At 45.3% G+C, this 16,466-nt stretch overlaps 1 protein-coding gene across 1 annotated transcript in view; it reads right to left on the reverse strand.

Annotated features, from left to right (window-relative positions):
* ZFYVE28 (zinc finger FYVE-type containing 28) overlaps nucleotides 1-16,466 on the reverse strand; it is a 28,859-nt gene that overhangs the window by 4,469 nt on the left and 7,924 nt on the right. The window contains exons 2-9 of the mRNA XM_080988737.1: nucleotides 8,045-8,185; nucleotides 7,072-7,209; nucleotides 6,210-6,412; nucleotides 5,259-5,348; nucleotides 4,688-4,777; nucleotides 3,438-3,539; nucleotides 2,650-2,799; nucleotides 1,302-1,438 (exon numbers count right to left, since the gene is read on the reverse strand). Of these exons, the coding sequence (XP_080844863.1) occupies nucleotides 1,302-1,438; nucleotides 2,650-2,799; nucleotides 3,438-3,539; nucleotides 4,688-4,777; nucleotides 5,259-5,348; nucleotides 6,210-6,412; nucleotides 7,072-7,209; nucleotides 8,045-8,185 (1,051 nt within the window). The remainder of the gene's footprint in view (nucleotides 1-1,301; nucleotides 1,439-2,649; nucleotides 2,800-3,437; nucleotides 3,540-4,687; nucleotides 4,778-5,258; nucleotides 5,349-6,209; nucleotides 6,413-7,071; nucleotides 7,210-8,044; nucleotides 8,186-16,466) is intronic.

Raw genomic sequence — 16,466 nt, forward strand, 5'->3', positions numbered from 1 at the left:
CAGCTTCTAACCAAGCAATTCTTTCCATCTCAATTCTGAACCAACAGGATACTACTTTTTCACTACTCTTTCCTGCTGAAGAGACTAATTCTCAATTAAGGTGCTAAACCTTCAGGATTAAGGCTAAGCAAGAGAGTTCATACAGTATCTGAGCTGAACCAAAACTTACAGTTCAAAATCCTTAGGCAACATGGGGGCAATACTTGCCTGCTTTACAGGCAAGTTCTTGGGCTTCTTAGCTAATGTGTGTGAAGCACTTTCAGCTGAGTCATGCAAAATTTAAGTATTTGCCCCAATGAATATATATTTTATTAAAATGGATGCTATTCCCTAATCATGTAATAAGACAATAGCTGCCATCTTCTGAGCTATTTTTAATGGCATGTGGAACAACTTGTTCTAACTTGCCATCATATCCAGATCGGGATATTACAGCTTGTAGTCACTGTGATGCTTAACTAAGGAGTCGCCAACCTTTTGTGTGCTAGGCAGTACATTTGGAATTTTGAGAATTCTGCCATGAGCAGCGGTCACAAAATGGCTGTTGTGAGCGGAGGGACATACCGCAAAATAGCTGTCACAGCTAAAAGATAAGGAGAGGCGGGAGTTCAAAGTGGTGTGGGCAAGCCCCTACATCAGCCATCCTATCAGTGTCACAGGAGGAAGGCACTTAACATTAGCTACTGCTCGGGCAGAGAAGATCTTTGCACCTCTCCTCTGTTCAGAACAGATGGGAGTATGAGCCTCCACTGTTGGCTTCAAAGGAAATGTGGGCATGTTAAAGGGGGAGTGTTGAAGATAAGCTGTGCAGGGAAAGCAAACAGTCTCTTGTCAGTTGTGGATTTTTGAATGGATGCTTTACTGAGACTTTTGCATGTGGCATAAGCAGTATTGGTGGGGAATTTTATCTCAAGCCCTGCTCCCCCTAAAAGCTTATTTAATTCTAGAAAACCAACTGCTTCCTGCCAGGATCTCTTCCCCAACAGGGCAACAAGAAGCTTGTTTGGAGGTATGATCAGGTACGCCGTCCTTCCACTTGGACATATCTGTTCCTTTCCAAAATCTTGACCAGCAGGAATGGTCAGGAGTGGTAGGAATACATTCCAAACATAAGGAACACCTGTTCACTTGTCCAGTTTGTCCAAATCAGGGAATCTACAGAGGCTCGTCTGCTTATTTTTTTTTTTTTTAAAAACTTCCCTTCTGCTGCCAACCATACACCTGCCAGCCAATGCCCCAGTTGCATTATGGGATATTGGATGATGAAGACCTCCCTTATCCAGCAAAAACAGGGTACTCACCAGAGATGCAGACAAACAGTGTGTGGATCATGTCCTCTGTAGTGGTATAACGGGCTCGCAGTTCTGCCCAACGAGCCGTCTGCGGAGCTTGTGTGTTCCCTCCTGCCTTGGTGCTACTAGACCCCTGACCACGCTGCCTGTTAAGGAGAGAACAAGCAGCATTAGAATGGGTATTAAGGGGTTACTCTCTCACCTTCCGCACTCCTGTTCTTTCAAAGTTCTCCCCCCCTCAAAAAACAACAACCACCCAAAGGCATCATCTGCCATAAATATATGAATGCCAGGCAAGCAAATGCCAAGGAAAGGGTAAGCAATATATACAGTAAATGTTCCCACATGAGCTTTGGGTCAGCTAAGATTTATGCACCCCTTCTTTCCATTTCCAAGAGACAAAAGCCACTGACTCCTCAAATGCTGAAAGAGGTAGTGCTCTGACAGGGTTTGTCAACTACCTTGGTTCTCTCTGAAAACATTTGAAAACCAAGGCGCAGCTTCTGATTGGCTGCAGGAGCTTCCTGCACTCAATCGGAAGCTGTGTCGGATGTTTGGCTTCCAAAAAATGTTCTCAAACCGGAACACTTACTTCTGGGTTTGCAGCCTTCAGGAGCCAAAACAATCGAGTCACAAGGCATTTGAGAACCAAGGTACGATTGTACTGCCACCTAGCTTCAGTTTCGATTACTCCTTTACCTCTCATGTAGTCCACACTGCTCAAAAGCTACAAGCACTCCTGATTCCTGCAGAAGTACTGATGAACCCTTTCCATGGTCTTGATGCTATCACGGATAACAGTTTTAGTGGCTTCCACATTAAGGATTTACTGTGGAAGAGCCATGCCTTGTTTGCTCACTTTTACAGAGCACCTACATGACACTGTCAACAAAACAAACCCTTCTTATGCTTTCCCTGTTTAGCTTTGTTTTCCCCAGAACTTAACCCCCCCCCCCGAAATCCAACTTTATTTTTACTCAGCAGAAAAGCTACAAAATTTCCTCAGGTGTATAGTATAGATGGCCTATTGCGCTGCTATTCTGATTGGATTGCTCTAGCCATTTCCTAGATTGTGTTTTTCTCTATGGTATGTCTCTCTCTCTAGGAATCAGCTCAATCACTTTAACCCTCCTCTTTCCAAAAATATTATTGTCATTATATCAGTCTCCCCACACCACACCTAAATTGTGATCCAGGGTAGTCGTACACAATCATGATCTGGTGCGCAGTAAAGCGGAACAGAGCAATTAATCTTTTCCACACGGACAATGGGCCCAATGAAATCAGCATACAATCTCAGATTCCAACATTTTGGGCTGAGGGCGGGTGGGTGAAGAGAAGTGGTTCTTGGTCATACCTTGGGACAGCCGAGACACGTGGTGTCGCAGCGCCTCGGAAGTCAGGAGAATCTATATCCTTGAAGGGCTGTGAATCTGTAGTGCTCTCATTCAGTACACGCTTCTCCAACATGTAAAGTTCTTCCTTGGACAACACACGCAGCAAATCCCTATAAGGGAGAAGGCTCATAAAGGAGGCATCTAGGAAAACAAGACACTGAAATTGCCCTAAAGGAACAGACTGGATAACCCAGCTCTCACGTAGTACCCTGGAAGGAAGGTCAGATCTCTTGTTATGGCAGGGCTTCAGTGCAATGTGGAAACCAAGCTCGCAAAAGGGAGCTCATGCCCAACACACCATGTGCAAATGCATATAATTTGTAGCCCCTGATGAGGCAACCTGCTGCTGTATCTCTCCCCCAGCACACACAGAAACTCTGATCATGTATCCAGAACATCTTGCTTCATCCTCTGTTAACTGCATGTCTGCTTGCAGGAGAAGGACACCACTAACATTTATGCAATAATTTCCATTTAACTAAGGGTTGATCAAACATCAGCAAAGTTATGTGGTAGAATACTTATTGGATTGTGCAGCTTCAGACTGCAGGGTGGCAGAGATTGCATTTTTCAAATGAGCTATATTAGCCCTTCCCGTGACTGCACCAAAGCACCGCAGTCAGGTGATTTTGCTGAACACGTAGCTTGGGTTCTTAACACAAACCCCTCCACAAAGACCCAGACTCTTCTTAACCTGGTGAAGTTCCAGCTGAGTTCCTGTGCAAAAGCTGCTTTTATAGACACTCACCTGATTTTTCTAAGCAAGACGTAAAAGGGGCTAAAGACTCTGGATATTTCCTCAGGCCTCCGCTCCAAATTGAGGGGTCCATCTGGGTAGATCAGAAGACCACTGTGTACGGGGCAAAGAAATAAAACAACACACAGGTAGGATTGGATTTCCTGATCTACTGCTGCTATGTATGTTTTTCCTAATACATTAATTATTATTGGAGGTGGGGTTTTTCCCCCCAAAATGCGAGAACTTTCAAAATAATAATGGGTAAAGATTAATGGGAATTGCTCTTTCGTCATATCGTTTGGGCAGAGAATTCTCAAAATGAAAGCTGGGACACTGTAGTAAACCTTGTCCAAGTTTCCTCTTTTAATTTCTTTTCCAAGATAGCAAAAATTCCCTAACTTTAAATTACTTCTTCGGTTAGTTAGCAGATGTGCATTATTCAGCTCCGATGCCACTGCTCTGCCTATATTTTGTGCCCACCACTCTCTAAATTCCTACTAGCAGCTATGTTTCCCAAGGAGCTTTCAGTGTGTTACCCACGTTGAAGGGGAAACTCAAAAGTAGCACAGCCACTTACTGCTGAGATGGGGACATAGTGCCGTACTTTGAAGAACCACCACAAGTGGAATTTGACAAGGCAAAAGCTGGTGGGAAAGGGCCACTTGCAAATAACTGTGTGCTGGTACCTCAGGCCGTAGCTGCCCCAATCAGGATCTAAAGGAGCAACAGCTGGCTTTGGGAAAGTCATCCCACACCGAGTAGTCACACACACTGAGAATAGGCAGGGAGGATGGCCATTTGGAAAGAGGGACAGTCCGAAAGTTTTAAATACAGCACAAGCAAGCAATCTTCCCAACTGCATGAGCCAGAGCAGTGGTGGGCAACTTTCGGGGGCCTCTGGGACTCATTTGGTGGTGTGTCACATCCTCCCCACCACCATGCAGACACACATGAGAGACAGGGAGAGGAACATGTTTGGACTGCCAAGATGCCATTGCACACCTTCCTGCTGCCCTGAAGATTGGCAAGTGCTGAGGAACTTATAGATGTGTAGCTGATTTATGTACCATGAAGGAAGTAAAATGAGAGACCTCCTTTTAGACAAATGTGACTTGCCCCAGTTTCTTCTGTTAAGAATGCACACCTGTCTTGCCAGCTTTGACAGCTATAATTGCCAGATTGAACATTCCACATGTCTCGAGTTTATCGAGCTACCGGGCTCTATACTCAACCAAAAGATGACAGGTAAAACCACATACCTGATAATGGCCAGGCGGGGAATGGTGAACATCAGCTGCGGTTCATACCCATCAATCGTCTCCTGAGTCAAGTAGCCAAGTTTCAGAGCTCTAGATGAGTGAGGGAGAGAAGGGGCAGGAAATGAGGAAGGAAGGCGTGGGCAGAAGTCAAAATCCCTAGTCCAAGTAGATAATTATCCTAGACCTCACTTGAGCCAAGCTTCCCACATCAAAAAGGAGCACTGGCTGGTCTGCGTCATAAGGTTTTGTAGAGACCCATCTTTGTGCCCAGGTTTTCTCTGATCCATAAAACAAGACACTGCTTATTATGCTTTAATCTCTTGATTTTTTAAAACATGTTTTGATTCTACTGCTTTGTTGGTTCTGGAAAATGATTGTATTTTTTAAAAATGATACTGTTTGTATTTTATGTTGTATGCTTCCAAGAAATATAAAAAACATAAAGCAGTTTATAAATACATCTAAACAAATAAAATAAAAACAATAAAATAAGATGAATGTTCATTCTATTGGAGAGGTAGATAGTGCTTGCCCAAGGATCTTTCCAAGCCACAGAGCGCAAAATCCTCACCTAGCCACAGTTTCACAGAAGAGCACAACAATCTCCTGCTGCCTATAGATTTCTTCGGGCGACTTCACCGAGACTAAAGATGACACGTAACTGGAAAAGAGAAACAAGCTTTGAAACCCAGCTTAGCCACCACTCTCAGCACCTACCTTGCATGCAAGCGCAAGACATAGCCCTACTTTTCTGGTCTCCCTTTGCAACTCACACTTTGGCAGCATAAATTTCAGAAGGCAGCAGTGGTCCTTTCCAGAGATTCCCCTTGCTGCCCAGTCACTACTTTTATTGGTTCTGGCCAGGTTGCTTTTTAGCATCTTTTCATTTTCATATTTAAAAAGTAGCTATTAGACGTTTCCTCCTCTTCTGCCCACAGTGAACCACTTTCTGCTCCTTAGCTTAATCCACTGCATCGCCTAAAAATGGTCAGCCTATGGACATGCCCGATTCCTTAAAGTGAAATAATGTACACATAACATGAACACTATTGTTGAAATATCTGCAATGGCTGCCCATCTACTACTGAAACAAGCTTAAGGTCCTTGTGATAACTCACAAAGCCCCAAACAACTTAGGTCCAGGGCACATTTGGGACCACCTAAACCCTTATATCCCAACTTGATCACTGAGATCACCTGCAGGACTATTGCTGGTTGTTCCCCCACATTGGTGACACACATTTGACATCGACACAAAAGAGAGACTTTAGTGCGATCTGCCTAGTCCTGTGGAATGCTCTGCCAGCACCTTCTGTTTCAACCTTTAAATGTCTGCTGAAAACTCTTTTATTCCACCAGGCTTATGCAGACAATTAAGAATGCATATTTCCATAACGGTCAGTTGATGCTCTCTGATTAAATAGGCAGAATGTAAGAACCCTCCTGGATCAGCCTGGAGACCCATCTAGTTATACAGCTGCCAATCAGATGCCTCTGAGAAGCAGGTCTTCTCAGCACCCACCTCAGCTCAAACTCAGCAAAGAGCATATCAAAACGAATCAATGCCCTGCGGATAGGCTCTGAATAGGGTCCAGGTTGGTTCAGGCTTTGTTCCCGGAGTACCGTCCGCACCAACTCCAAGCTGCACAGCAGATCCTTGGCCAGAGGTCGCAGCCGTATCCCATCTGCCTCGTCCACATCAATGTAGGTGCGTGCCATCAAACACTGGAGGGAAGAAGAGTTTGAATTTGGATTTGATATCCTGCTTTATCACTACCCAAAGGAGTCTCAAAGCGGCTAACATTCTCCTTTCCCTTCCTCCCCCACAATAAACACTCTGTGAGCTGAGTGAGGCTGAGAGACTTCAGAGAAGTGTGACTAGCCCAAGGTCACCCAGCAGCTGCAGGTGGAGGAGCGGGGAAGCGAACCTGGTTCACCAGATTACGAGTCTACCACTCTTAACCACTATACCACACTGGAAGGAATAGTGACAGCTCAGGAACACTCCGTGTCCTTTGACTGCCTCTCCCACCATATCACACAAGCTATTTTAGGGCTGGGATGAGCCCCCCAGCAACTGCCAAAGCCTAACTCCAGGAACGGAACCACATTACATCCCAATGAAGCAAGCAAAATTCCCAAGTGCTGTACTCAAGGAGCTGTGCTCAAGAACAGAACATACAAAGATTGGTTGAATGTTCTAGTCCACCAAATCAGGTGGGACAGTGGGTGCGGCTGATAACCAGAAGTTTGGTGGTTTGACCCCACCCAAGGATGGCTAGGGGCTGGATTCCTGCATTGCACAGGGTTGGACTAGATGCCCCCCCATGGTCCCGTCCAACTACAGCTCAATGATTGCATGAAATCCCTCCCGCATGGCTCACCTCAGCAGCAAACAGCATGTGGTTCCGGAGATTGTCCACAAGGAGGTCTTCGGGGAATTTGATGACATAGTCACGGCCATGACGCTCCTTGGGGATACACTCATCCATAATTCGCTCTATGATGGACAGCAGTTCGGTCTAGGAGAATGGGTAGAGTGGTTGTTACCATCAACACAAGGACATTCTGGAGACACCAGAAAAAGTACTGATGGGCCAGGGTAGATTTTGGCATTTCCATTGCCAAACATCTCAGCCAGAAATGGAACTCAGCGTGAGGATTTAAGCAAGAGAAAACACACTGTTCTATATTCTGTGTTGATCGGAAGAGGTGAAAATTTGGAGAGAGGGGGACCTCAGACTGCAGCTGCTCCATATTCCAAGAGTGTCCCACATTTTTTTTCCTGCCACAGGAAATTTACTCTTAAAATAGGAGGAGGAAATCATTTTCCTTTAAAAAACAACAACAATAGCCAACCCCAAATGCACACAAGCACAGAGGGAGCACTACACTCTGGAAGATTGCTGTGTATCATCTCCATCTTGATCCTTGCCAGTCAGAGGCATGCCACGCGCACTGCTCCACTGAAGCTGCCAGGGACTGCAGACCATGTACTTTGGAAAGAATCTCCAAAGGAGGGTGCAATGAGACCAATGCGAGTCTTGCCGTCTACCTGGAGTATATTTGCATTTAAGTGAGATGATGAGTAGGAAGGGGAAGCAAAATCCCTCGCCGCACTTCCCCATTGGAAATCTCTTATTTTGAGTTGTGTGTTGGGTCCCCCCGCCCCCCAGCCAAGGTTGCTTTTGGTCATGGAGTTTCCCCAAGCAAACAACTAGAAGTGTGTGTGTGTGTGTGTGTGTGTGTGTGCGCGTCAGGTACTGCCACCTATCAATACTGTGCTTTGAAGTGCCACCCTCCCTCCCCTTCTGATCATCATGTCTAATCATCATGCCCTTAAAGAGAATGCCTTACCTGACTAAGGTGCAGCTGATTTAATAGAACCAGGTATTGCTGAGGATCTGTCTCTACATCCAGACAGTTGATCTCCGTCACCACTTGGGTAACTCGCTCGTCAGCATAGAAAAACTGTGACAGTAACCTCGGATCGGAGCGCTGAATAGAGATAAGAAAGCATGGTTTATTCACAGCTCATCCCTATGAGGCAATGCTAGCACTCATGAACAGAAGTTGAGGCAGTAAACTGGTTTCTGAACGATACCATTTCAGACTGCAGGTGGGGGAAATTACGTGACTGAATGTGCTTCACTGCGAGGGGAGGGGAAGAGTTTCCTCTGTGCAGAAAACTAGATGATGTTGATGATGATGATGATGATACCCCTACCATCTGACTGGGTTGCTACAACCACTCAGGGTTTAGTCTAGCTTTTTCCCTGATGTATGTTTTAAATAAACAGTAAATGCAAGATTATTTTTGCAATGGAGGGACATTCAGTCATGTGAGGTGCTACTTGCATTCCGAAATGGTACAGTCCAGAAACAGGTTTACTACTACATCTTCTGTGTATGAAAATTAGGCCTCGGCTTTGATGCAACTTCCTATGATCCCTTTTCAGAAACTGCTTTGAATAGCTCTAAGGGAATAAATACATAAAGATTTTGAAGATGAGTATCTATTGGCAGAAGACATGGTAAGGATTAAGTCCCTATTCTCTACAAGATTTAGATCAGTGGAAAGATATGAACTAAAAAGAGTGATGGGCCTGCCAGTAGCCTGCCAGTTTTCAACAGACACTTCTGAGAAGCCCAGGCATAATGCCTCTGGTTTAACTTACCAGTTGTAGTTAACACCCATTTATAAACTCGTCCTCCACACATTTACCTAATCCGCTTTAAAGCCATCTAACCCTGCAGCCATCACCACACCTTGTGGCAGCATGTTCCATAAGTTAATTATATGTTGTGTTACGTGAAGCCATCTATTTCAAGTTCCTAGACACCACCAGAATCACATTTCAGGCACCTGGGGGGGAAGCAACTTTGCACCCAGTCATTACATACATACAACCATGCGCCATTAAGTAACATCTTTTGCAGAGTTTGGGCACAAAAGGCAGCACTTGAATTGTTGTATCCAGCCAGATTGCAAGGATTTAGGTCAAGAATAAAACAAACAAACAAACAAACAAACAAACAAACAAACAGAGGGCCTTCCAGTTCACCAAAGCGCTCAGGCACGCACCCCAGGCCTATTCTATGCTATTTGTTTTTGGGAACAATGATAAATCTTATGAAAGAGGAAGGACCCTCTAGGTTTAAGACGCCAATTCCTGACAGGTGGATTCTAAGCCTAATTGTGGCAAATAACAAATGAGAAAAATGGTATCTAAAAGATGGGAGGCTGGGGGCAAGACAAGAAAAAACAAGGAGAGTTCACAGGGTTCCCACAATTGTAACTTTGTCTATTCATATGTAAGTTCTGCTGAATGCAATATGGTTTACTCCCTGATTAGGATTGCAGCCTTAGGACTTATCCACACTAACCTTTCCTCTGCTCTTTCCAGGCATGGTCCACGCTTTAAAACTCTGAGCACCCTTTCCCCCCACCCCCTCTGGATCTTTATCTACAGAAACCTGCTCTTTAAAGCTATATTTGAGCAAATGGCAATCCGCAGAAAACCCAAACTGACAGTTGTTCTGATTGGGCACTAAAGAGTGGGGAAAGCTATGGGGCAACAATCACCACCACCATGCTCAGACATGGACCTGTGTCTGGAAAGAGCAGGGCAAAAGGTACTATAGTTTTCCGTGCATAAGAATTTTATTATTAAAAAATGATAAAAATTGGGGGTTGTCTTATACACAGATAGTGCAGAGGGGGGACGAGCGATTTGGTGGCAGCCACAAGCAGGATATTGTGAGCGGCGGTCAGTCGGGTGAGTGATTGTTGGCAATCCCACCAAAAAAAGCCCAACAACTGTAGACAACCCCCCCCTCAACAAAAAGCTTAACAACTCTGGGCAATCTCCCCCCATTTCCTTAATTTGGAGTCCCAAAAAATAGAGGTCGTCTTATACACGGGGGCGTGTTATACACGGAAAAATGTGGTAAGTGTGGATGAGCCCTAAGTCCACAACATGGTCCACAACATGGTCCATACAGAGAGTCCCATTTCAAAGGTCCTTTGAAATGGGAATCTCTGTATCCTCCTCTCAAGCATGCCCTGGGATTCTGACAGTAACATGGCATAGACGTGCCTCTTTCAGTGTGAAGAAAGCACCAGATGACCTTGGAACAAACAAGGGATGTCTGTATTAGAAACCCAAACAAATTTTAAATGGGATCACCCATCTTGGCTTCTTCTGATGAATGTGATTCTAAAGGGGGTGCTGAAGCTTCTCAATCCCTTATGTTCTTTCAGACGGCATGTGAATGGCTAAGCTAGGCAGAGTGGAAATCTGTGTAGGCTAATTATTGAAGTCCAGGAAACTTATTTGCAGGACTGTCCTTCAGATCAATGCCATGCAATTGCATACTCTGCCAAACAGAAACCGGCAAAGGCAACAGTAACATGCCCAAGATTATCCCCACTCAAATGCAGCCTAGTCAGCACATTTGAGTAAATTAACCTTGGGACCAAGCCAGAAGTCTCAAGCTATTGCTTTGAAGCTGCTACAGACAAGCAACTTGTGCTAAAGAGAAGTGTCTCTGCATTTGCCTCCCCCTTTTTGACAATTTAGAAAGGGAGAGGGAGACTTTGGCTAAAGGCCTTTCAGCAGAGGCTGGACAGGGATGCTTCAGCAGCACCCCACACTGAGTAGGGGGCTGGATTACTTGACTTCAAAGCTCCCTTTCAACTCATAAGAACATCAGAAGAGCCTGCTGGATCATCCAGTCAGTGAGCCAGTGGCCCCTCTAGTCCAGCATCCTGTGCCCACACTGGCCAGCCAGATGTCTGTGGGAAAGATGCAATCAGGATCCAAGTACAAGAGCAGTCTTCCCTCCGGCAGTTTCCTGCAACTGGTCTTCAGAAGCATTGCTGATTCTGACTAGGGGGGCAGAGTATAGCCATCATGGCTAATGGCCCTTGACAGCCTTGTCCTCCATGAATTTGTCCAATCTTCCTTTAAAGCCATCCAAGTTGGTGGCCATCAACATCTCCTGCCAGAGTAAATGCCATTTTTTAAATTATGCATTGTATGTACAAGTACTTTTATGCTGTTCTAGCTCCAAGCCATGTGCAAAATTTATTAATGTATTTTTATATAAGATTTTCTTGGTTTACAAAAGTATGTGCAATGTCTCTCTCTCTCTCTCTCTTTTCCCCAAGTAACATTTTTTACAGATCAGTTTCATTTGTTGAGACATTAGGAAGAAAAGGGGGAAATAGGTGGCGGCAGGGAGATGAGTGGGAGTGGGGTCGGTGGCGATGTTTCTATTTTACTTAATATATGTGGGGTTTTGTGTCAGCGTCGCTTGTGCAGGTTCTCTGCTATTCCCATGTGCAAATTTATAAGCTTTTATTATGTTATCTCTCTCTCTTACCTTTTCTCTAACCCAAATGTGGCAACCTTTCCTCTTAAGGAGTTGCTCCACCCCCCAATCATTATGGTTGCCCTTTTCTGAAATAAAAAATCCTCCTTCTGTGACTGAATCACTGTGCAGGCTGTCCTAACTGTCCACCCCTGGCTCCACCGAGTGGGAGGATTACTAACGGGTCACATTCAAAGGCTCATGATCTCCACCTTTGTGACAAACAGGATAATGACAGAGTTTGGAAAGGTTTCCCAAAGCCCCTCAAGTCACGAGCAAGCATCTCTCTCTATCTACTTCCGGCATATAATGACAGAGGCTTGTGCCTGAGCAAGTCCATGTCACAAATGAACCTTCGGGGAAGGGTGAGGTACGGTGGATCAATTGCTTATTGCTGCTGCTGTTATATTCTTATAGAGAATACATTGGCCTGTTCTAAGATTATTTTCAGTTTATGCACTTCTCTCTTGAGATCCTCAGGCCTATAAATATGATACAAAAATAAATAAAAATAGGTAAGTCATCTAGAGCAGTGGTTCCCAATTAGCTAAGTACTGCAGACCCCCTGTTTTTCAAAAGCCGAGCTGTGAACCCCCTACTTTTGAAAATGTTGATATCTCTATGGTAGTTTTTGTTATGTGAATGGTGTCACGGACCCCCTGGGTGGGTTGTGCGGACCCCCTGGGATCTATGGGTTATCAATTGGGAACCACTGATTTAGAGAAGTGCCACAGCACTGCCACTTGGCTGCTTTTGACTAAACCAACTACTCTGGAACTGCCACCCTTTAAGCATGTACAGAAACTAGTTCATGAACTGAACCCAGCTCAGGCCTTCAGACTGATCAAGGGGCAGACAGAACACCAAGGGCAGACCATTTATTGCCAGTCAGAAGCTGGCATGATGCTGTGGTTAGATTTTCCGCTCTGTAAATGAGGCAGCACACACCTATGCATATACAGAGCTGGGCTCACAGATTACCTAGTGACGGAGTTCTCTGTAAGGATCTTCACCCCCAGTGGGAACAAAAGGCATGCCAGGACGCAAAAGCTAGGATGGGGGGGGGGGGGGCAAAGGATTGTAGGAGTAGATTATCTGTCAGAATCTCTAGCAGACAGACTGTTTCCCACTTGGTGCAAGCATATCACCAGAACCAGGCAATCACAGCCAACAGGCCAGCCAACCAACTCCTCTGCTCATGAAAGAGTTATATGGGCACTTGGAGAGAGGGTCTTGCCCAGCAATGGTTAAAAGAATAAAGCTCACATCCTCAGAGTACAACAAGGCCAGTTCAGTGGCATTTAACAACAGAACCTTTTCTGCAGTAACTCCTTAGCTAGAGAATTTTGCCTAGTGCCTAACATGTGGTCTTTTAAACACCAAGTAAGGACCTTTCCCCGCCCCCTGGCTTTTCAGTTTTTAAAACATGGTTGAGCACTTTCTAGACCTTGTTGCTGCTTTTATTTGGATGCTATTTCTGATTTTATGTTCATATTACATTGTTATATTTTATGGGTTTGGAATATTGTAAACCACAAAGAGAACTTAGCATTGATGGGTGGTATAAAAATCCTGCAAATCAGGGGGTGGGGAAGACCTTTGGACCTTCAGAAGTTGCTCCCATCAGACTTGTCAAGTATGATAGCCAGGGATGATGGGAGTTGCAGTTCAGCAACAGCTGAAGGGTGATAGGTTCCCCACACCTGCTGAATTTTTTTTTGTTTTAATTACACTTTCTTGCAGGTTGTATGCCACTTTCCTCCAGCCCCACCCTCCTGTGCAAAACCAATAGTGAAACACTAGCTGTTGCACACCCACCACAGAAAGGCTATCTTCTGCCCCACAGTGCAATGCTGTACAACTGGCAAAGGATGAAGGCATTCCTCATTATGGTATCCTTCAGAATGGCCACCATTCCTTACCATTCACCATCCCAGCTAGGGCTAATAGGAATTGTCGTCCCAAACATCTTGGAGGGACTCTAGTTGGGAAAGGCTGTTCTAGAGATAACATTAAAACCACTGAATTTTTTAAAAGTTCTTTTTTCTCTGGAAAGGCCTTCAGAGGTTGCCACACAGGTATACCAGCAGACTTGTTCACCACGAATCTCCTTTTCTGTCTCCAATCTGTGGTGGTGGTGGTGGTGGTGGTGGTTGGCATTCGACACAAACAAATACTGCACGGCCAGATGGGAAAGGCCATAAGAAACCAATTTCAAGCTGGATCAGAGATTCTCATAAACAGGTGTGACGTGGAAACGTTCCCAAACAGCTGACTCTGTGCAGTGGCTTTTGTGCAGAGTTAACACAAGATGAAATCATGCAGCCATCTCAGGATGTGCACAGCCTTGCGGCATGAAGTCATATACACACACCTCTCTCAGGTATGCTGGGAGGGCAGGAAGCTCTCACAAAGAAGACGTTAATCTCGGGAGCACAAACATCGCTATGCTGTACCTCCACCAATCACACCGTCAGCTGCCTCCACCCAAGTCAAGCCATAATTTGCTGGTGAAGCAGCTAAGGCATAGCAGTTTACACCAAGAACCAAAGAAACAGCATGTTCTGAAGCGGGTGGGGGAGACATGTGCCAGCCCTGACTGGGCTCCCATTAGGATTCTTACACAAATTTTTCTTCCTGAGACCCTAGCTAGGCCTGTCATTAGCTCACTTGGTGCCTCAGTTCCTCAAACGTTGCAAGGTTTTGGTGATCAGAAACTGAGCTCCAAAAACCACTGTTTCTGTCATTGGAAGGAATAATTTTCTGGGCCAAATCCTCCAGTTGAGGAACAACGGAAGGCAGAAGCAGCTGCCATGCCCCAAGGGGAATGACACCTTCACAATACTGCCCAGCAGAGCTTCTCTGGGTGGTGTGTGGCATCCAGCCAGGCCAGCAATGAATATGTTGAAAACCTCTGGAGGCCTGCAAAAACATGTTTGCAAAGCATTATTAAAATACCTCTGATCGGCATCAACTTAGATGCTGTGTTGACCACAGGGCCCATGACTATGTTCAGAGCACTGTCAATTCAGGTGCTTCGCAGGACTTGTTCTACCTGCCGTTTGTTCAACTCTTGCCCCTCCTCTACCTCATTACATCAGGCAGGAGTGGGCTGACTGGCTGGGTTCAGGGGAAGTGCCTCTTTGTGAGAGGTGGCGGTTGCTTCTGAAAAGGTCTCTCTGAACTCTTGACGATTAAGCTGGTCACATACACACAAGTAGGTGGTTGTTATGCAATCCCAAACACTCTCGGATGACCTCAGTTTTCCAGTTTAATTACTGTTTGGTTTCCAGTCTGGTTTTGGAAAGGAAAGTGCTTTGGTGACCCTGATGGGTGACCTATACCAGGAGGACAGGAAGAGACCTTGCTCCCTATAGGCCTGTTTTCCCCACTGCCTCCGCTGCTTCTGGCTGCATGGATGAGCAGCACAGGGGGGACTGAGGGTGATGCGTGTGCTAGGTTTCACCCTCTGCTCCTTGTGAACTCTCTCCCAGCTGCTGATCTGGTCTGTGGAAAACAGCTGAGGAGCAGAGAAGAGGAGGCATGGCTGCAGGATCCTACTGCTGACAGCTTGCTGGGTTTTCATACTGAGAGAGGTGAGCCCTTGTGCATGTGAATGGGGAATGTCATGCAGGTTTGGCCTCATTCACTGCAGCCAGAAGTCACCCCGGAGGTAAAGTGGCCCCTAGGCTGAAAGCAAATCCTCACCCCTGCTATACAGCAGTGTTCTTCAAGGACTGCTTGCTCCCACATGAACATGCATGCATGCATGCAGAGATGACCTTGTATTAATAGCCTGTTTCCTCCCAGCTCAGTTATGGATGCATCTTGATTTAATAACTATTTGTTGTTTGCTCATTTTAAACATAATATGTTAAAACTATTACTTTTACTGTGAGTTCCTCCATGAAACTGTGGGAGGTTGGAGAGCATATTTAAAGTGTATGAATGAATGAATATGAATAAATAAATAAATAATAAGAAAGGCAAATAAAGAGGATTTCTTCCCCTCCCCTGATCTTTCTGGATCTCTCTTGGCCAACACTTACTCCAAATCCACTGCCTTTTTACCATCAAAATGTAAGTCACAGAATAATGCAGCAGTTTAGGACTTCTCCAGAGATTACTACTGTCTGGTGGTCAGCTCTGCTTCTCTCTTTGACCACCAATCCCTCTAGTTGGAGCTCATCTCAACCGCAGGACAGACACACCCATAGTCTGTTTCGCCAAGCACTGGACTTGCAGTGACCTGTACAACCAGACCATCAATTTTAGCCAACACAGTCTCTTCCCAGTCACCCACAGAATCTCTTCTTCTTCATACATCGTCCTTCTTCCTGTGCCAGTCACAGAAATGGGTGAGGGCATGACACAAGGAAAGTTGGTTGTCCTGGCTATGAAAGCTTGGAGAAAACCCAGCAGCATTAATCATCTCTTTCTCTCGCCACCTCCAGTACTGAACCACCAAGAGACAGAATTCAAATGCGTGATCAGCAGGTTCCGAGTAACAAGAATTACTTGAGTTCAACAACAAAGGAAAACTATGGGAAGGAGATAATGAATCAAGCCTTATGTAATATGCAAAATGCTGAAAATTGTATTATGTGCCAACATGGCTCAATGGTATAGCACATACTCTGCATACAAAAAGTCCCAGATTCCAATCTCTGGCATCTCCAGTCAGGGTTGAGAAAGACCTGTGCTTAAAACCTTGGGAAGTGAGTACGTAGGCCATGTGCAGGGTGGGGCTAATCCTATGGCCCTCCCAATGTTGTTGGTCTACAACTCTTATTACCCCTAACCATTGGTCATGCTGGCTGGAGCTGATGGCAAGTAGATCCAACAACATCTGGAGGGCCACAGTTTGGCCCAGGATTGTCTACACCAGGGCTGAATAGAGAAC

The sequence above is a fragment of the Podarcis pityusensis genome, assembly GCF_964106645.2.
Source record: "Podarcis pityusensis genome assembly, chromosome: 2".
NCBI lineage: Eukaryota > Metazoa > Chordata > Lepidosauria > Squamata > Lacertidae > Podarcis > Podarcis pityusensis.